The sequence below is a fragment of the Selaginella moellendorffii genome, unplaced genomic scaffold (genome assembly GCF_000143415.4).
Source record: "Selaginella moellendorffii unplaced genomic scaffold, v1.0 SELMOscaffold_5, whole genome shotgun sequence".
Lineage (NCBI taxonomy): Eukaryota > Viridiplantae > Streptophyta > Lycopodiopsida > Selaginellales > Selaginellaceae > Selaginella > Selaginella moellendorffii.
In genome coordinates this window covers 2,411,290-2,435,883 of record NW_003314266.1, presented here as the reverse complement: position 1 = coordinate 2,435,883, position 24,594 = coordinate 2,411,290, and the positions used below count along the sequence as shown (strand labels likewise).

General features: G+C 42.4%; 3 protein-coding genes across 4 annotated transcripts; 2 read left to right on the top strand and 1 right to left on the bottom strand.

Annotated features, from left to right (window-relative positions):
- Window positions 1–10,995: 10,995 nt before the first annotated feature.
- On the bottom strand, window positions 10,996–12,373 carry LOC9660247. Its single transcript, XM_002964854.2, has 2 exons — window positions 11,543–12,373; window positions 10,996–11,485 (listed from the first exon to the last, which is right to left on the bottom strand). The coding sequence occupies exons 1-2, from the start codon at window positions 12,371–12,373 to the stop codon at window positions 11,087–11,089; spliced, it is 1,230 nt and encodes a 409-aa protein (XP_002964900.1). The 3' UTR covers window positions 10,996–11,086.
- Window positions 12,374–19,975: 7,602 nt separating this feature from the next.
- Window positions 19,976–21,212, top strand: LOC112344630. The gene is made up of 2 exons (XM_024669727.1): window positions 19,976–20,333; window positions 20,383–21,212. The coding sequence occupies exons 1-2, from the start codon at window positions 20,178–20,180 to the stop codon at window positions 21,043–21,045; spliced, it is 819 nt and encodes a 272-aa protein (XP_024525495.1). The 5' UTR covers window positions 19,976–20,177; the 3' UTR covers window positions 21,046–21,212.
- A 281-nt stretch (window positions 21,213–21,493) lies between these two features.
- On the top strand, window positions 21,494–23,191 carry LOC9660246 (F-box/kelch-repeat protein At1g16250). Of its 2 annotated transcripts, XM_024669767.1 has the most exons (5): window positions 21,494–21,786; window positions 22,006–22,234; window positions 22,332–22,717; window positions 22,784–23,038; window positions 23,089–23,191. In XM_024669767.1, exons 1-5 carry the CDS (start codon window positions 21,502–21,504, stop codon window positions 23,107–23,109), a joined length of 1,176 nt encoding a protein of 391 aa, XP_024525535.1. In that variant the 5' UTR covers window positions 21,494–21,501; the 3' UTR covers window positions 23,110–23,191. The 2 variants fall into 2 exon arrangements, with proteins under 2 accessions (XP_024525535.1, XP_024525534.1); XM_024669766.1 differs by having other exon boundaries at window positions 22,784–23,189.
- Window positions 23,192–24,594: the final 1,403 nt, after the last annotated feature.

Here is a 24,594-nt window from a genome sequence, read left to right as displayed (position 1 = left end):
GATTTTTTTGAGTTTTCTGGAGATCCAACCGTTAGATCGCAACTAGATTTTACAGAATGGTATACAATGTCTTTTTTGATGACCCTGCAAAGAAGCATCTCAATCGGACACCACATGAGACCACACGAGCCTTACAATGTTTCAGGGGCATTTGCCATAGATCCGACCGTTATTTTGCTCCAAGATTTCACAGTTTAGTGTGCATTGACCTTTGCATCGAAACTGCAAAGGGACATCACAATCAGATCCGGGATCACAAGAAACTAACTTCACTAACTCTGGTTTCACCAAGATCTACGTAAGGAGTTATGAAATGAAAGGACCCTCTCTATTGAAATGTGTTTATGGTCCTAGGGGCATTGTGACATATCAAAGGATTTTGCATCAAGTTCTGTATTTGCATGTTTATCAAGCTACTGAATTGCTAAACCCTAAACCCTAAACCCTAAACCCTAAACATGTGGCAAATGCTACGTGAAGAAAGATGCCCTTTCTGGGCAAATGCTGTAAGAGGCAGATGCCGAGCAGATGTATCTCAGGCTAGCGAAGGGGACGAACGAAAGCTAGCTATAAACATGACGGGATGCAAATAGATTACTAGGCTGGTCCTACGAAAATCAAAAACCATAATTGAAAACATTGAAAATGCAAAAAGAAAGGTTTATAATATTTTTGAATTTTAGGCAACCAAAGGAATGTAAGTAGGGCATGTGTTTGTAAGTTTAAAAATGCCTCAACCACTTAAATTCCCAAGTAAATAAAGCTGTTTCTATTTTTGGTACAGGTAAACTTTATAGCGTGTGGGCTCATGCAATTTTGAACCCAAAAATGCACCAAAAAATGCTCGACTAGCATTATTCTTTGAATGGCGTGTGGCCTTATGTCGAGCATTATTCTTTGAATGGCGTGTGGCCTTATATTGCCATAAATGGACGTACACACACAGCGTAATTATTCCTTTACACGGCGAATAATCTTGGCGCGGATCGCTGACATGGCATGGCAAAGTTCGAATCACTGACATGGCACAGCTGGATCGAGGCAAGGACATGATGTGACAAAGTTCAACCTCCGACAGCAAAGTCTAGAAGCTACTCAGTTTGAAATTTGTCAGAGGAATCATAAGATCTGGTTTGTCAGAGGATTTGATGTGACGTTCAAGCGTGTGTTATTTTTGAATTCTCGAACTCATTCCTAGGTCTATCATTTTTGTGCGCCGTGTTCTTGGTTCCGCTGAGCGCAGTGAGCGCTGCTTGTGTAAGCGGCGTTGTGGGCTGTGGTTTATGCGTCTACGAGCGGTTGCGGCATTGCGAGCGCCATTGCGAGCGGCAGTTTATGCGAGTGGCAGTTTGTGCGAGCGGCAGTTTATGCGAGTGGCAGTTTGTGCGAGCGGCGCTACGAGTAGTTGCGGTGTTGCGAGCGGCGCTACGAGTAGTTGCGGTGTTGCGAGCGGCACTGTCTTTGGTGTGGCTACCGCTTCCTCTTGATATTCGGCACTTGTGCTTCCTGGTATGTTCACCATGGAATGGCTTAGGACCACATTTAGAAATGGCATGAGGCCACATGCCATCTTGGGCCCTTGCAATTTCATGGCTAGCGTATTGTCATGTATGTTTTTACTTGCCTGCAGCTGTGTGTATATCAAGATGGCATGAGGCCTCATGCCAATTTTGTGAATGCGAAATTTCACGTGGGTGTCAATAGCATGTTTGAATAATGGCATGTGGCCTCATGCTATTGAGGTTGTTTGGTATGTTATGATTTAGGCCATTCTCCAATCATTTTTTGTATGGTCTTAACTTCTTTTCTGCACTTTCAGAATGGCCTTCAGGGTTGGGGAAAAGGTTTACATTTTGAATGGTGGGAAGAGAGTTGCAAAAGGGACCCTTGTGTCTATGGATCGGAACTTTGTTATACACTGTGAAAGGCTTGGGGAAGGCAATGCTGCTGTATCAGTAGAGACTGTCTTCGATGGGAATGTGGTCGCTATTGAACGAGGAGAGATGGTCGTCGGGGTAAATGTTGTTGTTGCCTTGAAAAATCTTCAGAAGAAAGCAGATGTTGGGGACCGCGCAAGTGCGACGCATGTTCCCTCCGTGGATCTTAAGAACCGTGCTACATGGATTCAGGCAAAAGTGTTTCTAAACAACCCCGAGGGGGAGGTGGTAGCTGAGGGCTTAGCCACAGTTGTCGATCCAAGAGATGCGGTTGCTAATCAAGAATTGGGCTAGGATGATATTGGAGTTGCGATTTTAGAGGTTGTTGACACAGAAGAAAACAGTCTGACTATTGGAAGCATTGTGCGGTGGAAATTGAGGCACTTAGTGTTTGAGAATGTGAAGGATTCACAATCAAACACCACTACAACTGATGACAGAACATCTCTTCATGGGAAAAGAAAGTACACCTTCCTAAAGCGCAGCCAAAGGGATCTGAGCAACGAACCGAAAAGGCAGAAAATGGCGATGGAGGTTCGAATGGTCTCGACAGTTGCTTGTTGCAAGAGGAGGTGCTGTCAACATGCTGATTGGGATGCTATTGAAGAGGAGAGAGCAAGATACAAGACATTGTCCTGGAAGGCAGCTCGCAATTTTGTGTATGAGGCATTACGGTCATCTGTTGATGCTTCAGAACATCAGGTGGGGGGCATGGTCTTCCAGAGGGGTTTGGTCTGCATGAAGGCATGGAGAATCATTTATGGAGTCCCTCGAAGCACATTCTACAGAATCAAAACTGAGTTCGAGGAACAAAAGGTTCAACAGGCAGTCCATGGGAACGACGGTACGCACAAAACCAGGGGTCATGTTGTATATGGAGAGGCAATCTTCAAGAGGTTTGTCGAGACATGTAGCGAGCAGCAACCACATAAAACCCGCCTCTTGGAAGATGGAACACGAGACACCCAACGAGTTCTCCCTTCCATGTATACCAAGGGGGCCATATTGGAAGATGTGAATCGGGAACTCCAGAGTAATGGCTACAGGAAGCTGAGCCAATCTAGATTTAGTAGATTGTGGAGCAACAGGTTCAGGGATGTGAGTATAGGAAAGTACTCCAGCTTTTCAAAGTGTGACGAGTGCACTGCTATCAAAATGGCTTTGTCGAAGAATTCTTGCAGCGCTCAAGAGCGAGAGACGTTGGTTAGAAGGCGGCTCGACCACAACATCGAGCAGAGAAGCTGCAGGACTGCATATTATCATAACAGGATTCTCTCCATGGAGAGACCTGACTCTTACCTCTGCATCATCCACGACAAAATGGACCAGAAAAAGACGTGCTTACCTCGACTCAATCCTGCCCCCAAGGCAATCTCTTCATCCATGCAGCTGCCTGTGTCTCTGTTTGGCATAATCGCTCATGGGCATGGTGCCCAGAACTATGGGAACTTCTTTGTACCTCTATGGGGTGGCGGGGGTGCAAACATGATGATTGCGTCCCTAGCAAAACACTTAAGGTCTCTGCAAAGTGCGCAGACTGAGCTGAACGGCCAACCCTTGCATAAGGCCCTTGTCGATCGAACCCCATACAGGGTTCAGCTGGAGGAGGAGCAAAGGCTTGCAGTATCGCGTGGGGCCCCATGCCATCCCAGTGAATATGTTGGCCGTCAGATTGTAGGGTTATCACGTGAGGCCTCATGCCATTCCGACGAGGCTGGTCGCCCGGTGAATGCACAGCCTCATCCAAACGAAGCAGAATCTCAAGGAAGTTCTTGCGGCCGATGTGGCCTTCCACCCCATCTTCTGCTCCAAACAGACAATGCTGGCAGTGAGAACAAAAACATGTACGTCTTCGCGTACTTGGCGATGCTTGTTGCCAAAGGCATATTTGAAACGGTTACACTTGGCTTTCTCATGGTTGGGCACACTCATGAAGACGTCGATGCCATGTTCAGTCACCTGGCAGAGTCCCTCCGGCGATCCAATGTCCTCACCCTCCCACAACTCTACGATGAATTCCAAAATTGCATCAAAGGCACTGTTGAAGCTGCACTTCTGACAGAGGTTCCAGACTTTAAGGGGTTTGTAAGAGGCTACATCAGGGATGGATCCGAAACGCTGATTGGCCACTCCAAGCCTCTTCAGTTTCATTTCAGCATGTGTGACGGTGCTCCAGTGATGAGGTACAAGATGAGAGAATGGGACACAGTGTGGCTGCCAGTGGACGGCATTGAACTCTTCAAGAGAGATCCCATAACTGGGGAACCTATGATTCCTCAGGATTCCCCACGGCCGATGCACCCGGATGGACTCAAAGACCAGGAAAGTATAGTGGCCGGGATTAGACAGCATATTGCCTTCTGGAAGAGGGGGTTGGTGTTTGGTGGAGAATCCTATTTTCAGAGGTGCAAGCCTTTGCTCGAATACTGGGAGAAGATTATATCTGCTATCCAAAATGGGCCGGTTGTATATGAAGAATTGGAAGAGTCCTTTTGGCCAGAACCCAGAGCACCAGATAGTAGCGGAACAATGTCCTCTGGAAATGCAGTGACAGATAACGATGTTGAGGATCACTATTGTGGGCCGAGGAACAAGAAGCCGGATTCAGCATTCAATCCAGTACAGGTCTGCAAAGGAATGGTCGTGCTTGTCAGACCCAGTAATAAAAAACAAATGATATGGGTGGGGCGCTGCATCACTGATGCAGAGGAGGACGCGGAAACTAACTCCTTCAATGTAACTGTGGAGTGGTTCAAGCCAAGTTCCGGATATACGAAGGATTGCCTAGAAAAGAGATGGGTGCTGAATCCAAGGGATCCCAGCATGAGCATATCGGTGGATAATGTTGTGCATGGTTGGATGCGGAAGCAGAGTGCCACCATCACCTTGCCAGACCATGCAAGAGATGCAGCAAGAGCATTCATAACTCGGGTTCAAGGTGAGATTCATTAATATTCCTTTACAAAGTTTCTAATGTATTTTATTTCAAGGTGAACAATCCGAATCTGAATCAGAGGAGGCTTGATATAGTGTGTGAGGTAAAACAAAGATGATGTGACATATGCATTTACCAATCACACGTGCATAAATCTAATAATATGGCGTGTGGCCCATATTAATGGCACATAAACCCATATTGTGGGCTTACGTGCTTTATGTACCATCATTCCCTTGCAGCGTGTGTGTTGGTTTCCTTTTATAACACAACGAACTCCATATTTTAGGGTGAAGAGCGTTCTCATGGCAAGCACAAAATCTGTAAGTGAGGCAGAAAAGGAGACGGAGAAGGAGATAGGTGAAGATGTAGAATATATAAGTCTTCCAAACTCCCCGTACTATACTCCAGGTGATCATTTTTCTGAACAAACGGCAACATTAACAACTATCGAGAACGCCCCAGTAACGTCAGAGACAACAATCCAAAGCAAAACAACTGACCCGGAGAAGGATGATAGTACCGCTGAGAGTACCAAAAAGGAGGTGTCCACTAGCGCTTAGGCTTATAATGGCGTGTGCCCTCATGCCATTTACTTGATCACCAAATACCTTTTTCCCTTTGCACTAGTATATCTTAATACCGGTCGGAGAAATAGAATGGCATGTGCCCTCAGGCCTTTTACTAAATCACCTTTGAAAGAAATGCAAGCCTCTATGTCGTAAAAAAAAGGTACTAGAGAAATTCCTTAATAATATGAATGTTATTTAGTTTCATGAAAATACACTAAGGGTCAAATGAGTTAAATGACTTCTCCAGACTAGCAATGCCTCTTGCTACACCTTCACAATTAGATTCGTTAGAAAAAGATAACATTGAATAATATCTAAATGTTCTCACCATTAAGTTATATGTCTGGCTAATAGGAATGATGTTCATCTTGGAAAGCTCACCACACGCTCAATGAACAAACAAATAGTGTGTGCGCGCATGCCATCGCTCTTCTTTAGCTTCAGATTCGGCTTGTTCACCTTGACAATGAGATTTATTATACAACTAGATGGACTCAGTCTGGACATAAGGTCACCGCGCTAGTCACCATGCCCCAGATATGTCTAGCCCCTGGACAAAAAACATATAATTTCACGTCATTTTCAAATACTTGAAAATTTGTACCTAGTCCCATTTTACTGAATAAATCCCACTTTAACGAAATAGAGCTTATATACAACTTCTCAATATTATAAAGGTCTAGATTTTATTTATTAAAATTTTATTTATTAGAAATAGTTTATTCATTTTGTTTTATATATTCAAGTGAAAGTTGTTATTGAAGCTCCTACTTTCTTAGAGCTAAAATATTGAGTATTATTACATGTGGTTCTAGTCCACTTATGTCAAATTATAGATTTATTTTAACATTTACTTCTGTGAAGTATCAAAATAATGTTAATGTTTTCTATTAGAATTTATTTATCCATAGTATTTTCTTAGAACCATTTTTATAAGTTGTTACAGTTAAATCCCTGTATCTTCCATTGTGAAAATTGCAAATAGTAAACAATCTTGGCAGAAAACATTATTTTTCCATAAAATATGATTATTAGTATCTATTATAAGTAAATGACCATCAAGTTGAAGATGAAGAAAACAAAAAGTATCATGTTGTTCGACATTGTAGACCATATAGTTTTATAATATTTAATGTCTTTGATTACTAAATTATGATTTTTCAAAACAGCTTGAAATCTATTATTCACAGATATTAAGCTGTTACCATTTACTATATGAGTATCAAGTAGTATTAAAGGTTCATTAATTAATTGTGTTCGAAATAGCCAGCATTGTGAATTATCAGAATCATAATTCCTGAAAATGTTAGGAGAGAGATTATTATCATTGGGTAAATGTTTGGGATATTGTAAAATAGGACATTCCTCATTAGGATTTCTTTGGCCAATTCCAAGTCCAACAAAATCTATTGCAAAATATTTATATACTGTTCTGATCATTCCTAGACCTAATGAACGTGCATGATATTCTACAAGTCTTAATATTTGTGTAGATGTATTTCTAATATATAGACCACTAAGTATATAATTAGCTGGAAGTGGATTACAATTAATAAAATTTCTTTTTAAAAAATTATAATTACAAATTGAGCTCAGCTCTTGAGCTTTTGATTGTGATTTTAAAAGTAATTTATGCTTGTATATGAAAATTTATCTTTATATTTTTATGTTGTATTGACAAATTTACTATAAATATAGGTCTTATGCTGAGATTTAAGTTCAAAAGCTTGGTTGCAATAATTTATGCTTGTATATGAAAATTTATCTTTATATTTTTATGTTGTATTGACAAATTTACTATAAATATAGGTCTTATGCTGAGATTTAAGTTCAAAAGCTTGGTTGCAATAATTTATGCTTGTATATGAAAATTTATCTTTATATTTTTATGTTGTATTGACAAATTTACTATAAATATAGGTCTTATGCTGAGATTTAAGTTCAAAAGCTTGGTTGCAAACTAGAGTTTTCAAATGCTTTGTCTAGGGCTAAAGCCAACTCAAGAATAAAACTTAGTCGAAATCAAGAATTTTTCCTTCTTTTTTTGGTTATGGATGGGTGAGTCCCTTGGTGCTAGAGGTTGACGAGAGGGCACATAGCCATTTCCAGGGTAGTGCACTAGAAGATGTCACTCTTTGCGACGACACACTAGTGAAGTGGAGAATCACTATAGCCTCATCATTAGCCTTGTTGGTGACCTTTGCTAGAACCTCTGCTAACATCTTAACCTAGGGTTTCCCACAGGTCAGACAACTCACACAAATTTGTTGATCTCGAGTGACATTCCATGCAGCTGCTCTAGATGTTTCTTGTGGCTTCCAAAAGTCAAGAAGTCACCCAAGAAGACTTCCACACTCTCATGAAGAAGACATCTGAAAGCTGAAGTCACCACACGTTAGAAAGTAATTGGTGCGTTCATCAAACTGAATGGCATGACACAAAAAATATAGCAGCCCCACTCTGTAATGAATGCCATTTTTTCTCGATCCTTAGGAGCCACTTGAATCTGGTTATAGCCACTTTAACAATCCATAAAGCTATACAACTCCTTAAGGCTTTGCAACTTTGTCCAATACCACATCTATGAAGGGAAGAGGGAATCCATCTCACCTCGTTGTAGTATTAAGGCAGTGATAATACACGCACACACACTTTAAGTTTACCATTCTTCTTCTGGACCACCACAATTGGCGAAAGCCAATCTGTAGCCTCCACTTCTTCAATAAATCCCACATCCAACAGCTTTTGAAGTTCTTCATGCACAGCCTTAGCATAGCTCAAATTCATTTTATAAGCTTTTTGTTTCTATGGCACCATATTTGGAAGCAAGGGAATCTTGTGTTGCACCAGCTCCAGATTTACTCTAGCAAGTTCAACATAGCTCCATGCAAACACATCTTGAAACTCCAAAAATAGTTGACAATAAGCTTCCACCTCCTCTTTGGTGAGTTGGTGTCCCACCAGTAACTCACATCACTCTCACCAGCCTGCTCCATAAAAATAGCTTGTGTTTGGGGTGCCTTTCCAAAATAATCTGAGTTAACTTGAGAACAAGCAGACATCTCCTTGAGTGGAAGATCAACAACCTGGTCCTTAAAAAACTAGTTGGGATAATTTCTTGCTTCCAACTCAGCTGTTGGCACCATGTCCTTGGAAAGTTGATGACCAGCTAGCTCTTGAGGTCCATTTGTGATCCAAATTGGCTGAGTTGTTGATGACTCGAGCATACTATGATCCTTGCATGTTGCCACTTCCTTTCTTTTTAACTTTGAAGCCTTCTTGACTTTCAGCATGTAAGAAAAGTGATAGTCAAGTGCACTAATATCAGACAAGATGATCGTCTGAGATTAGTGATTATCATCTTCCACCACCAGAGTACCAATCACATAGTCGTGACTAGCCTGCACCTGGAAAAGCCAAGCTGCTCCTCAAAGTAGCTGGTCACAGTGCCCTCAATCACATAAAAAAGCACCTCGTGAAAGTCTCTCACCAATCACCACATTGGAACTCATGAGACCTAGCACTAGACTATCCAAGGCACTTTCTTATCACCCACCGTCTCTCTCTCGACAAAGGACCCGTAAATTCTTTTATCTCTACCCCTTGGACCCCTTGCACTCATAGCACATACGCCAGCCCACCTCACTGACTTGGGCGTCCCAAGTGGTTTATATAATCGCTTTAAAGCCAGGTCCTGCCTGACTGTTCTTCTCACGGGGATTCTCTTCACTACCTCTTCAGGGCGTCAATTCCTTCGTTCACTCAAAGCTCAACCTCATGGGTTCTCTTGCCAACTGAGTGAACGCTTAACCGTTCTTCCCTTTACTCGAGACAACAGGAGCCGTGCCTTAGCTCCCGGAACTACTTATTTTCGTTCTTGTGGATTTTAACTTTCTTGTTTTTAGCTTATGGGACACACCCCGCCACTCATTCACCAGAGCCCACGGTGGTCAAGGATTTACCTCACCACTCAATCGAGTTTTCGGGTGATAAACTCTTGGGTAATAAGCTGGATCTCTGCTAAGTTGAAACCAGTGCACAGGTGCACCTTGGCCTTACCCTTAGCCTTCTCCATCCACTAGTACTTCCAGACACTTAGTCGTTAAGGACGAAGATACATAAGCGAGGCAATTGGCCTTGGCAGCCGACTGCTCCCACACTTTGCAACTTCCCAAAGGTTTTTCTAGCAGAGTCACCTGCCTACCTTTAGAACTCCTTAAGTCCCAATAAGAAGAAGGTCACTACTCCTTCCTCCCGTCTTTCCATATCCAGCTTCCAGCTGACTGAGAACTCCACCGTAGCAGAATACATCAGTGCACACTCACTGCCTTAGCTACTTATAAAGGGACCCCCTCAATGAGGGTTCCCCCTCCCACAAGTCCATCAACATTTGCCTCACGGCGTCCACGTCGCTCGGATACTAGGTATGAATTCCCCGGTTATTCTGAACCTTCTGATCGCTAATACTTAAGTGTGAGGTCCGTCCGGAATCACCCGGATAAGTCTACACACTCCAGCACCCCACAGAACATTCATACCTAACCAAGTAGATGCTGTGCACCCAGCACCAAATATCAGTATCCTCAACTCAGCCGGCAAACCTCCTTTTGGAGTTCCAAGATCAGACCGAACACCACCTCGGCCTTAGCTAAAAACCAGACCGCTGTTTTCAATTCTGGAGCCTCAGCTCACACAGGTCCTCAGCCGTGCGGTCCAATAGCACTCTGGCTCACTGGAATTTATGACCCTCAACACTTAAGTTTGAAGCACTCAAACTGCTAAGGACTCAAGTCACCACACTTGCCTTGCCGTAGCTCTCTATCGCAGCAGTGATTCTGGTCCTTTGACTCTTCCGCTTGCTAGTTATCCTCCATCACCCACTAACTAGGTGTTCACACAACCATAGCCAGCCTCACTCAATCCCTTTACAGCTGTAGCCATATTTACACTTAGCTTTCCATCAAGTAGAGCATCGGCCTCAGCCTCCCAGCACTTTGCATTTTACCGCTTCCGTGCCCTCGCTCTCACTTGACCTCATGGTCGGAGCCTCAGTCATAGTCGCCATCACTCGGAATCACTCGAGTGCTAGCGGGAGGGGCGCAAGCTTGTGCCGTCGCTGGAGGCGGTGATGAGATGTGTGGGGATTGTTTTGGAGGGGAGATATGCGAGCTTTCTGCTGGGTGAGAGTGACGAGGGGTTTTGTGAACAAGCTGGTGATGGAGGGGAAGAAGGCTGCGAGTTTGGGCGTTGTTCAATATTTGATAGGGTGATCTTTCGATGTCGGCTCTTCCTATCATTGTGAAACAGAATTCACCAAGTGTTGGATTGTTCACCCACCAATAGGGCAAGGCAGAGAAGCCGGGAGCTCATGTTTCAAAGAAACTAATTCTGATGCTTAGTTTAATATAAGTACGTAATGGAAGGATTTTAATTCATCCATTTCTCCATCGGTTCGTTGATGCCAACACAAAAAGTAATATTTTAATCAGAATCAATAAAAGGCAACAAGACCAGGATTAGTAGATCATAGCAATCGAACAGGACGAGCTCGTGTAAAGAAAACAAGAAAAGGATTGATCATCAATTTTGTCACAGGCCTGATGAGAACTGAACTCCGATATTGACTACGAACAAAACAAAGACTAGTCAGCACTTTTAACGACGTCGGGTGGGAAGATTGGAAGCTGACGTCCGAGACTGACCAACTCCGAATTCCTGGATGCAGCGATTGCCTCCAGAGTTTGTTTTTTCCATAACAAGACTCGATCTCCAAAGAGCACCCGCAGCATCCCAGCAATAAAAATGTAGTCGTCCGTACTCCACCTCTGGCTGGGGTAAGCAATGGGGAACTTCGTCCAGATTCTGGCGAGAGGATAGAAGTTGATTTCCCCTACCACAAGTTTTCTGTCCACGGGGATGTCGCTGACCATGTGTAGTTTTTGCATCCTCAACCTGCTTTTGTTCAGGGTGATTTGGTACTTTTCACGAATATACGCTTTCTCCTGATCGTTCAAGCTTTTCCATTGGTCCCCCTTGTTTTCCTGAAAATACAAAGTTAAATAAAAAAATAAGCAAAAAAAACTATTAAAAAAACTCACCTTTGCCTCCATGTGGCCGAGGAAGACATCAAACGCTGCGTCTGTGATCACATTATCCCTGCCAACCTCTAAGTATCCTTCCACATGGAGGACTGCAACCCCATAATCACCATCAGCTAAAACCAACATATGGATTGGCTTGAATCTTCCACTGTCGATGTTAGGAACCGCAGCACAGCATGTATAGTCGCATAGTTGGTAAAGATCTGAATTTTCGTTCGTGTCTGGTTCCCAGATGAAGTTTTTCTGCTTAGCATCGCAAATGAGGATGCTCATCGACTCGTTGGTTTCTGAAGATTCATCTGCGATGAGCGATGCGTAACCTCTAAAATCAACTGCTTGTCGAGGACCTAGATCAGCACCATCTTCCTGCACCCACTCAAGCTTTTCCCGACTCTGCCCGTCAATCATGACCTGCTCCCCACTGCTGCTCGACGCCTCTTGTGCCGCTATCTCATTAACACTATCCAAAAGGGGATCACCCTGCTCATAGGGCCTGAGCAAATCTGCGTCGCTTGCTCTAGGGGAGAGGAAAGTGAAGACTGGGAAGAAAGCCGACGCAAGGGCGCTGATTTTATTTTCGTTCGTCCTCCGCCGATAGCACCATGCCGCCTTCTGCATAGCGGGATACAAATGATCCTGCATGAAATAATCAAGTAGCTCCAGGTCCACCTTGTTGATTTTGAGAACCTTGCCCCTTTCATCCTCATCAGCTTCAAAATCGAATTTGACTACGCTGCCTGGCCTCACAGTCACTAGAGGATGCGCCAATCGGAAGTCGGTTCGAGTCATCGACGAGGCCGTCACCAGAAAAGAAGACTTACGCTTCATTCTTGCTCTCCCAAAAACCTAAACTTATCCATCAGAAGAAAACAAAACAAAATGCTGTAGTCTATCTAGAAGATCTAAAACTGCTATACGCGTTGATGCCGATACTCTCATTCTCTGGAACACCTGGGTTATTAGCCATACATTTGTTCAACTCGGTAACAAAGTCTGGAAACAAGTTGTGGGAATCCCCATGGGTTTTTCATGTTCACCGCTATGGTATAACTTATATCTGTTTTTTTATGAATCCAACTTCATAAAACGACTAGCACGACTGGGAGATACGGAAGCCTTGATTTTGTTCAAAAACGCTTCTCGCTACATGGACGATTTAACGGCCCTTAACAACCCACAGATCCTACGGTTTCTGGACCCTGACCAACCGCGCGTCAAGTCAAACCCGTACTGGATTTACCCACTGCAGTTTTTGTTGATTGAACAAACGATGATTGACCCAATCATAACGCAAAATACGCTATGGTGTGGTAACATCAATTTTCTTAGTCTTAATTTAACAATTTCTTTCACTACTAGCAAATATGATAAAAGGGATCATTTACCTTTTTCTATTTGCCAGTTTGTCCACTTTGATTCGAATCGACCTAAGAATAATTCTTATAAAATTATCATGGGTCAGGTCCTACTACTTTTTTATCTTTGCTCAGAGGAAAAAAATCTCTTAGCAGAAATTAAAAAATTAATAGGAAAATTCATGAATAACGGTTTTTCATTTAATCGCCTTAAAAACATTATAATTAAGGCATTAAACAAAGCCGTATTACCTTTATCGCTTTGTAAAAAAGATAAGGTAATACAATGGCTTCCTGATATAAGAGCGTCACAATGCCGTGAATGATATGGTATATATTATATACATACGGATATGTATACTCCCTATGCTACGTATCAGTCGCTAAAAATCACGTGGTATGCGTATCTTATACTATCCGATATTCCTAAGAACCAACGTCAAAAGAAAGGTGACGACACAAAGGTGGTGACAGAATATTCTGGACGGTTGAGAACCCTAAACAGATTAAGGTTTACGAAAACTGCTCAAGGTATCTAATCATTACTCTACTACCCAGGGTTGTCGACACGACACCATGGGGACGCGGGATTGTATTGATGGTTAACAATGCATGTTGCCCCATACACGGCGCATGCTTCGTTTGAGGCACAGCATGTATTCTTAAGCTGCCAGACTGGAATTTGAAATTCCATGTGCATGTTGACACCTCTACTCTTGCTATTGGTGCTGTTTTATGCCAGCCAGTTAATGGTTGGGATCATCCCATATTTTATTTGAGCAGGTAGTTATCTCTGGTTGAGAAGAATTATACAGCCATTGAACATCTGTTGGGAATCTGTTTGGATCACCAAGAGCTGCACTATCTTATAATAAGCCCTATCAACATAGCTGAATCACTTGCTGGTTGCTTCTGCTTCAAGAATTCGAATTTGAGATTGTGTTGAAGCCTGAAAAATTTGATGTGATGCCTGATTGTCTTTCAAGATTACCAGGACAACCTGCCAAGGAAGGAGTTTATGATGAGCTGCTCGATACTCCTTTCTTGTTGGAGGGTGAGTAGGTTTCTACAGAAATTCCAGATGCACTCTCAACCCAATCAGAAGCAGAGGAGCTGCTTTTATACCAGGTTGTAGCTGTGCTGGTGTGGTATTAGGGTATCATGGAAATTCTTGTTGCTGACAGATTTCCTGATCATATGTCAAAGGTGGCACAAAAGAGGCTTCTTTACTAGTCACCAGCTTTCACCTTGATTGCTAGCTAGCTTTATAAGGAAGGAAGAGATGGTGTTTTGAGGCACTACATTCTTCCTCATGAGCTATAGCAGATGATTGTCTCTTCCCATGATTCTCCCTTTGATGCATATGCAACAGCAGCAACTATACAGCTTGTGCTCCAAATTAGTTATTGGTGGCCAACACTCCAGCAGAATGTGGCAAAATTTGTGAGAAGTTGTGATCCATGCCAATGTGTTAGGTGTCCTACTCAACAAGATGCAATGCTGTTACATTCGATTATTCGAGCTCTACCTTTTGACAAGTGGGGAATCGACTTCATGGGGCCATTCAAGCCAAGGTGACATCGCCAGAATCATTATATCTTGGTCTGCACGGATTATGTGACCAAGTGGGCAGAAGTTGAGGCTTTCAACAAAAACATGGCCGAGAAGGTAGTAGGATTCCTCTACAAGAACAGCTTCGGCTGCCCACTTGAGCTTGTAAGTGATTGAGGTACACATTTTATTAATATGGTCATTGCAACTCTCACAGCCAAGTATGGCATTTCCCATTGACACTTGATGCCATATCATCCTCAAGCAAATGGCCAAGTTGAGAGAACCAATAAAACATTATATGACACTATGACCAAGCTTTGGAATGCAAGTGCCAGCAATTGGGATACCAAGCTTTTTAATGTGTTGTGGGCTTACAAAGTTGCCTACAAGGTAACTACATGGTTTTATAGCCAGGAGGCAATCCTTCCTCTCAAGCTGGAAGTTCTTTCTTTGCAAACAGAAATAGCTCACAATTATGATTGGAATGGAGCTGTTCAATAGTGGCTGGAATAGTTGGAGAAGTTGGATGAGACTTACCTTGCTTTCTAAGCTCATAAAGCTCTTCAAATATCAATGCAAGAAGTGGTATGATCATAATTTACAGGCTAAGAGTTTCAAGCAGGAGATCTCGTGCTGCTATATGAGAGCAAGTCCTGGAAGCATTTAGGCAAGCTTAAGATCCACTGGATTGGCCCCTATCACATGAAGGCTGTGAATATCAATGGCTCAATCAAGCTAGAGGATTTTGCCAGTAATACTTTGCCCATGTTTGTGAAAAGAGTTTGACCATATTTCAACTCCCCAAGGTGTCGTAGGCTAAAAAATCCCTGAAAGCACAACCAAAATGATAAAGAGTTCATCAGATGAGATTGAGTTTGAAACCAACTTTGAGACCGAGTTCGAGACCAAATCTGAGACCGAGTTCAAGACCAAGTGCGAGACCGAGTTCAAGACTGAGTCAAAGACCGAGTTCAAGACTGAGTCCGAGATCCGAGATCAGGGCCGAGACCAAGTCTGAGATCGAGTCTGAGATCAAGTCTGAGATAGAGTCTGAGGTCAGGTCTGAGATTGAGTCCGAGACCGAGTCTAAATATTAATATAGGTCGTGGGGTGAAAACCCAAAGCATGTGTCTCTTAGAAAGGGGGGAGGTGCTGCAAGGGGTTCCAAAAGTATAGTAGGGATAATGAAGTCTAAGAATCAATTTTGAATAAACTCTCCAATGGTGCTTCCAAATTGACTTAAGGTTGAGGCGAGGGCTTAAGGGCCTTGGGTGGGAGTGAGTATGGACTCAGGTGATGTTGGAAGGGCCACCCAAGGAAGTGCTTAAAAGCAGCTCCCACTTCCGGAAGGGAAACAGACTGTGGTGCTCTTGGCTCATATGGAGTGATGCCCTATTTAAGTACCTTGCAACTCATTGGTCCTTATCCTTCTTAGGGGCTTGGGCCTTTCCTTTGGGATGGAAGTGGGGGAATAAAGGTACCCATACTGGGGGGTTAGGCCACAATATTTCCCCCCAATATCCTAAAGCAAGTGTTGCACTCAAGGTTTGGGATTTAAAGGGTCCCATAATTAAGTCTTGTTGTACCAAGGGATGTTAAAAACCTAAAGGTTTGGTGTGCTTAGTTGCTTGTGCCTGTGGGGAGTGTAGTTGAACTTTAAGTCCAACTTAATTTGGGGAGGGGGATTGAGAGAGAATTTGGGAATTTGTGGATGGATGGCTAATGCTTTGTTGCTTGTATAGTGAGTTGCTGAAATCAAGTATGACCAAGTAAGAGCTAATACAATAAGCAGGAACCTTGGTGAGGGAACTTAACTAAGGCCAAGGTTGTGGTGGTCAGATAGATGAGGTAAGCTAGCAAATTCAAAAGGAAAAATTTGTGGCTTACAATTTGGTATTAAAGATTTTTCCTTAGTTCTAGTGAAGGATAGAAGCAGATTGCTGGGAGATGGCCTATTTTTTTCCACCAAGACTTAACAATATTTGCTAAATATGGTTTTGCATATAGGACTTTTTTCGAGCTTAGTAATTGAACCACTCAGAAGTAATCCTCCATATCGTAAAACAAATCTTCTGCCATCTTATAATCATTCACTCTCTTGAAGACTAGTGGGAGCTTTGATTTGTACTTGGGAACTGCCTAAAGGACTGATTTCACTTCAGTTTAATCAACCTTGTTCGGTTTTGCCTTAGTCCCCTCCAAAGGTCCATGCTTTTTGCATTGCCAACCTTTGCAGTCTTTTGGTTTTTCTTCCACTTCTTGTCATGCTTTAACTTGTGTACCAGTAGGGCATTGGTCTATGCCAATTGTCCTTATAAAATGTCCAATCAAGCCTTGGACAATTGAACCTCTCCACCGAACTTCTGTTTGGAAGTTTCTTCATTAGAGTCTTTCCTATGCAAGGATTCCTCATCCATAGCTTTTTGTTCAATTGAAGGCTTTAGTTTTGGAAGAAATTCCATCTTTGCCTTGGTTCTTTTATACCTTGTGAAGGACCAGTGGCCACTTGGGAAATGATGAAGGTGAAGATCCATGCAACCTATGTTCTGCCAAATGCTACTTTGCACCTAAAGGATAAGTTGAGCAGGCTAAAGCAAGCAGGAATAGTTCAAGAGTATGTGAATGTGTTCATTTTGAAGAGGATCCTTGTCACAGACATGGGCGATATAAATGCATTCCATGCCTTCATATCAGGTTTGCAGACCTGGGCTCAAGGCAAAGTGATGTGTTAGAACCCAACCAACTACAAAAAAGAATTGAATGCAGCTATCAAGGTGCATTTCAATGATAACCTGCGAAAGGGGAACACAATAGGGTTAAGGCCCACATTTAGCAAAAGAGCCAAACTAAAGGGGACATATGGCAAAGGGAAATTTAAAATTAGTTTCTCTAAGAATGAATTAAGGATCTGAAAAGGAAAATTTAATGGCCAGCGAGCAAGTATATAGGGGAGTCAAGCAAAAAGGGACAAACCCACAGATAAAAAAGTCAAGTTTGCTAATAGCGTGGGAAACAACATATGCTTCAATTGTGGTGAAGCAAGACATTTTTTAAGGGAATATACTTACATGAAGAAAGCCAAAGCCAATATAGCCATTAAGTTGGGTGAAATTTAAATTGAGGTACGTGATTTAGTCCTTAGCTCAAAACTACTTATTACACGAGCAACTTTGGTAAAAAGTTGTTTGCGACATCTACTAACCCTCTAAGGGAAGCTCAGAGGTTACTTTGTTAAGATCCTTATTAACACAGGTGCTTCGGATAATTTTATGACTGCATACATAGTCTAGCAGCCAGAATAACAGTGCAACGGCTAGGTGAATCAAAAACTATAGAGTTTGTTCAAAGTACCTGAAGCACTAATAAGGTATTTCAATAAGCAAGAGTTGAAGTATAGACATGGAAAGTAGATATAGATTTTACCGTGTTGAACATGGCAGGATTTGACATGATCTTCATGATAGATTGATTTAATTAATTTGTAATAGCCCTGCATGAACAACGTAGGAACCTTGTGGTATTGGCAAATGCCTAAGGAGAACAATCTAGGGTGGAGGCCCAAGAGTGTTATATTAGATTGTTTTAATACTTGAAATTACTTTGGTAGAGTATCAAAAACCATTGATATCAAAGTGTTTAAATTGTTAAGAACTCATTCTTGAGAGAAGGGAAAACAACGGAAATTAAAATATTAAAACACTGGAAAAGAAAAGTGGTTTGATATTAAATACTCTAAGTACAAAGTCCTCAAAACCCTACTTTTATGGTTAATTTAGTTCAACCCCAATCTAATCCAAAAACCTAATCCCAATGTCCATCCATACATGTCATAATTAAATGACTCCACTAGTGATCAAAACCTTCTATATAACAAATCCCATGTGTAAAAGTTTGAGGTTCAATTCTACAATGGTTAATAATATTGAATATATTCCTTAATAAGTACAAAGAGATTAAAAAAGTGATAACGTTACTCAAAATTAAATAAAGAGTGAAAGAGTGATATATATTTGAAGTCTCTTGTAAATAATTATCACATGAAAACTTCCCTCCCATCCTCTATACATGGAGGATCATGTATATATAGGCAAGTAGGACCTGACTCAAAAATAAACTATTAATGCTTGCAAATGGTACAGCAAATTATTCTTGGCTGGTTTGTTATATATTTATAAAATTAAATTAAATAGTATAAAATTTTTTTTGCTATTTATTATGCTTATAATTATCCTTAAAATATTATTTTATACTTATTTTAACCTAAAATAAAGTAATACTTTTACAAACATCTATATTATAAATTTTATTTTTAAAATTCACTTTTCCATAATAGTTTCTGTATATTATAGTTATAGGAAATTATAGTTAAGTACCCTGTATCTTCAATTGTTAAAACTGGAGATAAAAAACAATTCAAACAAAAGATATTATATTTCCATTTTATATTTTCATTTTTATCTTTTATAACTAAATGACCATCAAGTTGAAGATGAAGATAACAAAACATATTATACCTTTCTGATTTTGAAGACCATATGATTTCTTTTGTAATAAAATTTTCAATCTCTAAATTACAATTTTTTAAATTTGCTCTGAACTTATTTTTTGGAGATACTAAACTATTACCATTTAATATATGTGTGCCAATAAATTTTAATGAACCATTTATTATTTGTGCGTGATATGGCCAACATTGATGAGTATCCATATCAATTTTAAAATTCAATAAATTAGGAGGTGGATTTTGATCATCAGGTAAACCTTTTGGATATTGAACTGTAGGATATTGTTCATTAGGAAATCTTTCAGGATTTCCAAGTGCAACATAATCCACAACAAAATATCTGTATAAAGTTCCAATCATTCCTAAAGGATATGAACGTGCATGATATGCTACCAATCTTAATATATTCTGAATAACTTGGGTATTAAGTTGTAAATTAAAAGGGAGTGGATTACAATTAAGAAAGGTTTTTAATCCTGTAGGAATAACATAAATTCTAATCATCACTTGTTGATAACCAATTTGAATGACCTTATGAAGATAGAGTTCACTATTGGAGATTGTAATTGGTTCATCAATATCAATACTCTCTATTAAAAGTTTAATTTCATCTATAATTCTATTAATTTGCTGATTACTAAAATGACCAAAATTTCCTAGCCACCTAGTTTGAGGTGGTTGAGCATAGCAAAAAGTAAGAAAAGTAAAAAGCACTAACATTTTATAGAGCATTTTTTATATTTAGAAAAACACAGTAAATAGAAAGTCTTTTAAAGTGAATAAAGTGTTAACTTTATTAAAATATGCCTATTTTATACAAAATATATTTAATAAATATTAATTTTTATTTTGTTAATATTTTAAATGTGAATTTAAGATAAATTTTACTGATAATTAAAACCTTAAACGAAACTAAATCAGATAAATACTAGTTTGCATATTTTGTGAAATAGTATAGATTCAGACCGTTGGACCAGCCGTTGGGTGCTTTTGAAACACTAAACCCTATCTCTTAGGGCTTTCGCTCGATGGAAGCCTCTGCCTCTGTAGCTGCAGATTTTGCGACTTGTGGTAAGTCTCCAGTCAGAAATTCTCGCATTTTCTGCCGATTCTCGGCCAGGAATTTCGTGGGTTTCGCCTCCAAGCATCACTGGGATGACGCCGCCGCGGCCACAGATTGGAGGACCTGGGCCGCCGGCAAGAAATCCAGGATCGGCGCATGCCTCAAATCGGCCAATGTCGGTGGCTTTTTCGCGAGATCTTCCAAAACAGGGGTGAATTTCTCCAAGAAGCTGCGCAAGACGAGGCTGTTGATGCGAGTTTTGGGGTTTCTAAGGAGCCGGAGAAGGCAAAAGAGCGAGAGAAGGAAGGAACTGTACGTGGCGCTCGTCTCCTTGGGGTTGAGGCTCTTTCTCCTCTCGCAGGCCGATAGAATCTCCATGCTGCGATCTTTGTGGAAGGATCACAAGGAGCTTTTGGATCCGGAAAACTCGATCATGGGCTCCCCGGGATCAAGTGGTGGCGATGGAAGAAATGGCAATCGAGGAGGAGGCGGGGGTTCTGGAGGATCAAACGATGGGAGTCTACCGTGGAAGATTTTATCTTCCCTGGGTTTCGTAGTGCTCTGCTCTACACTCTTCGGTGCTGCTCTCACGTCCAAGCTTACTCCCTCGCTCGCCTCGATGCCAATCACCATAGCTTGGCTCGTGGATTTCACGGCATCGATGGTGTTGATGCTGTCCGGCTTGCTGATCAACTTGTGGTTGCTTCGAGCGGCAGCGCTGACCGGGCTCGCCATCCTCAAGTCGTGCTGGTGGCTCTTCTCGGAGCTCCGGGATTGCGTGGTGGCGCAGGGAGGTTGGATGAGGGAAAACGTTGGCGGTGGCGGAGCTGCCGCAGTGCTGCTGCTGTCGATTCCGACGTTCTTTGCTTTTCTTCCTGGCAACCGCGCTTTCGTCACTGGGTTCTTGGTTCGTGCTCGGGCATTCATGCTGAGTGTTTGGCACAAGCTCGGGAGCTTTCGATCTAGCAGGAGATCCGAAGGTATGTACAGCAGGGTTTATGGGATCTTCTCGAAGTGTAGGTGAAAGATTGAGCCTGGAATTTTTTAATTTTTTTTGCACCTAGTGTTTGTGTAAAGAATGCCAAAGTTATGGCAATAAGATGATAGACTTTAGTGTTTTAGGAACATCAAGGAGCTTCTTTTTTCATTTTGTAAAATATACTTGAATTGCCTTAAAGTTATTTTAATTTTTAAACGGGTTTATAAAAATGATTTTAAAAAAGGTACAATTCTGGAATTATTACTTATAATGCGTCCGCGCATTTCGTGACAAGTAACGTGATCCTTTAATCCTTTTTTCCGGGGCAAGAATTTCATGTAGTTCCCATCCCCGCCAAAAGCCACGAACTTCTTGTGGTTCTCTTCTTTCCCGCTGATACAGTTGTCCCCGCCACGTGGCCGCTCAAATGAAAATGGGCGCCATAGGGTTAGGGTTCTTCCCCATTCTTTGAGCATTTTCGCAGCAGCTTTTGGATCGATCATGTCTGGCGCCTCCTGCTCCTCCTCATCCGATCGCCGGGGGCAAAATCCCAGCAGCTCGGTGGGATTGCTCGCAGAATTCTCTGGCGCTGAGGAAGAAGATTGCGCGGCTGCGGCCCGCTCGTGGTGTGACGAAGGCAAGCTCCTCATACCTGGATTGCCCAACGATTTAGCTATTCTGTGCATCGCCAGGCTTCCTCGAGGAATGTTTCCACTCCTCCGCCTCGTTTCCTCGGCCTGGAAACGAGCTGTTAGCAGCGAAACATTTCGACTCCTCAGACACCAGGTATGTTCACAACAATTATCTTCCTCGCTGTTCTTGCTCTATCTCCTTGCTTTCTATCTTTCTCTGTGCGTTTTAGATAGATGACTAAGTGTCTTGCATGAACTTTTCTTTTATTTTTCTTTGTTCTAGACTTGTGCCAGGGCTGTTCTTGCGCGTTTGTTTTTGTCTTTGCTTTTTTCCTGCTTTCCCTGTCAGTATTGATGATCTTGGTCTCGACAGGGGGGATTTTTGCAAGGATGGATTTATGTGCTGGTGGAGTCTGCCACTGGAGCGGCATTTCGTGCGTTTGATCCAGATGCCAACCGCTGGTACAACATGTCGCCAGTGCCCGCAAACATATCGTCAGAGACATGGCAGGGCTTCGCCTGCGTCGCTCTCGACTCGAAGCTCATACTCATGGGAGGGGCTCGGCGCATTTACAACGAGGCAATGCAGCAACTGGGCCAAGGTCCATAATGTAACACTTGCATCTTCCTTTTGTTCTCTTCGTTTTTTTTTTTTTCCCTCCTGGCGCTGATTCCTTGTTTTCTTGTCTTTTGTTCCAGTGGAGGTCTGTGGCGACGTTTTTATCTACGATGCGTTTCGGAACAAGTGGCAGCGAGGCCCGAGCCTGACAACTCCACGCGGCTGGTTTGCTGCGGCAGCGATGGGCGATTTCGTCTACGTCGCCGGTGGCCAGGGACGGTCTTGCTTCCTGGACTCGGCCGAGGTGCTGGACTACAGGGAGAAGCGATGGCACCAAATGCCTTCCATGCATTGCGTCCGCTCCAGCTGCCGAGGAACAGTGCTCAACGGCCAGTTCTGGGTCATTGCCGGCGAAGTGGTGATCAACAATTATGGCGACCACCCGCAGCGAGCATCGGCCGAGTTTTTTAATCCCGCAAGCAAGAGCTGGACGTTGATCCCGGAGATGTGGCTGGATTCTCACAAGGTAGCGCTTGCTCGTTTCCGTCACTTCTCGTCTTAAAGTTTAGCGTTTTTTTTCTTCGTACGGCAGGTTCCCGGTCCCAACACAATCTTTCGAGAAAATCTCCTCGTTGTTCATCAGAGCAAGCTGATGAGATACGATCCGGAGCTCAACGAGTGGGATCACATCGGGCATATCTCCACGGGTCAGCTCTACAACAGGTCCTCGTATCGTTTCGGTTTCGCCCTCGAGTGCCTCGGTGACAAGCTGTATGTCATCGGAGGTAAAATCGAGTCATGGCAAAACCGGAACCGATCGTCCATCCAGCCGGTGAGCACGGCGGAGGTATGTCATCTCGGCACTGCCTCCAATTCTAAGTTCACGCGTTGGAACAGTGTTGCAGACATGAAAGATAGCAGTGGCATTATCTTAGCATCAGCCACAGTGCTCTTGTAAGATCCAAACACCCCCAAACAAATCGCGTCTAGTCGATCGACCGCGCGCTCTTCTTCCTAGTATTCTATTTTTCTGCTTTCTTTGATTCTTCCGGGTTCTCGCCCGCTTACGCTACAGCTCTGAGTTCATGGCTGACGCTATCGCTCTTCACGAAACTTATCGTCTTTATTCTTGTTTATAAGCAGGCTTTAGATCAAACGTAGCGATCAGTGATCTTGACAAAACAACTCTCCTCACATGAGAATATCTGCGTTTCCTTCTTTCAAGTTTATGGTTTCCCGGCCTTGCGGTCCCCGTGGTCTGGATAGATCTCTCGTCACTTATTTTTCTTTCTTCCATGTGTGGTTTGCTTAAACAAGTGGATCGATTCGCTCCTTTTTTTTCTTCATCTCACCACCACTGATTTTTCGAGTGTTTCTTGTCAAACTCTTCGATGTTAACCCGTTTGATTAAACAGCCGCCCCCGCTGAGAAAGGTGGTTGGCTATAGTAAGTCGCGAGGAAAGGTCTTTGGAATGTCTTGGGATCTAGAAACTTGGACTGTGACACGCACACACGCACACACATACAAAGGAAGGAAACTCTTTTCAATTACTCGGCCAAGAAAAGAGGTGGCAACACAAACGCGCACAAATGGGTGTTCATCCGGATAACAACCGGAAAGAAAAAAAAGATTCTCTCAGGAAAAGAGAGAAATTAATAAAAAAGAACACGCTCACTCACATCAACGTATTAAAGCTGTCTCTCAATGGAATCAGAGGGACCATTTCGTCCACGACGTTGATCGTAATTACATGGAAAATTCTCCACAAAGGTTACTGCACATTCGTATAGAAAAATCGCGAAACCCCGAGAGAAAATCTTATAAATGAAAAGTTACCAAACCACATGCCCATGCCAAGAGCATGAGCCCGCCCACGAACAAAGGGAATAACTAGCTCGACACGAACAAACCGCTCGCCACGTGGAGCCAATCAAACAAATAATAGTTATTTTACCTCTTTTAATTTTTTACTTCAGAGGTTGAGATAAAAAAATAAAATTATTCTCTCATAAGTTAATTTCACTTTTATCTGGTGGTAAATGTTATGATTTAGGCTTTATGTGTTTGTGGCTTTTAACTGGGATGGAGCTCGAGCTATGGCGAATTTCATTTCTTCTTCCCCTTCCTTTCTTGTCGTGATTGAATCAATTAGTTATAGAAATGGTGTCCACCTTGATTTGATCTTCCATGGAGGGGATCTGTGGCCTGTTCTTCGATACTAGATGATCCTGGACGCAGCGCACTAAGAGGTGGGATTGCAAGAATGCATGATGGATTTGTGGGGATTGCCCCATAGAGAGCATGCTTGGATTGATGGATCTGGTGGATTGATCTGTGGGCTATTTGCAACCCCTCCAGGTATGCATTTGGGTGACTGGAAATGCCGTGGTTCCCAGACATTG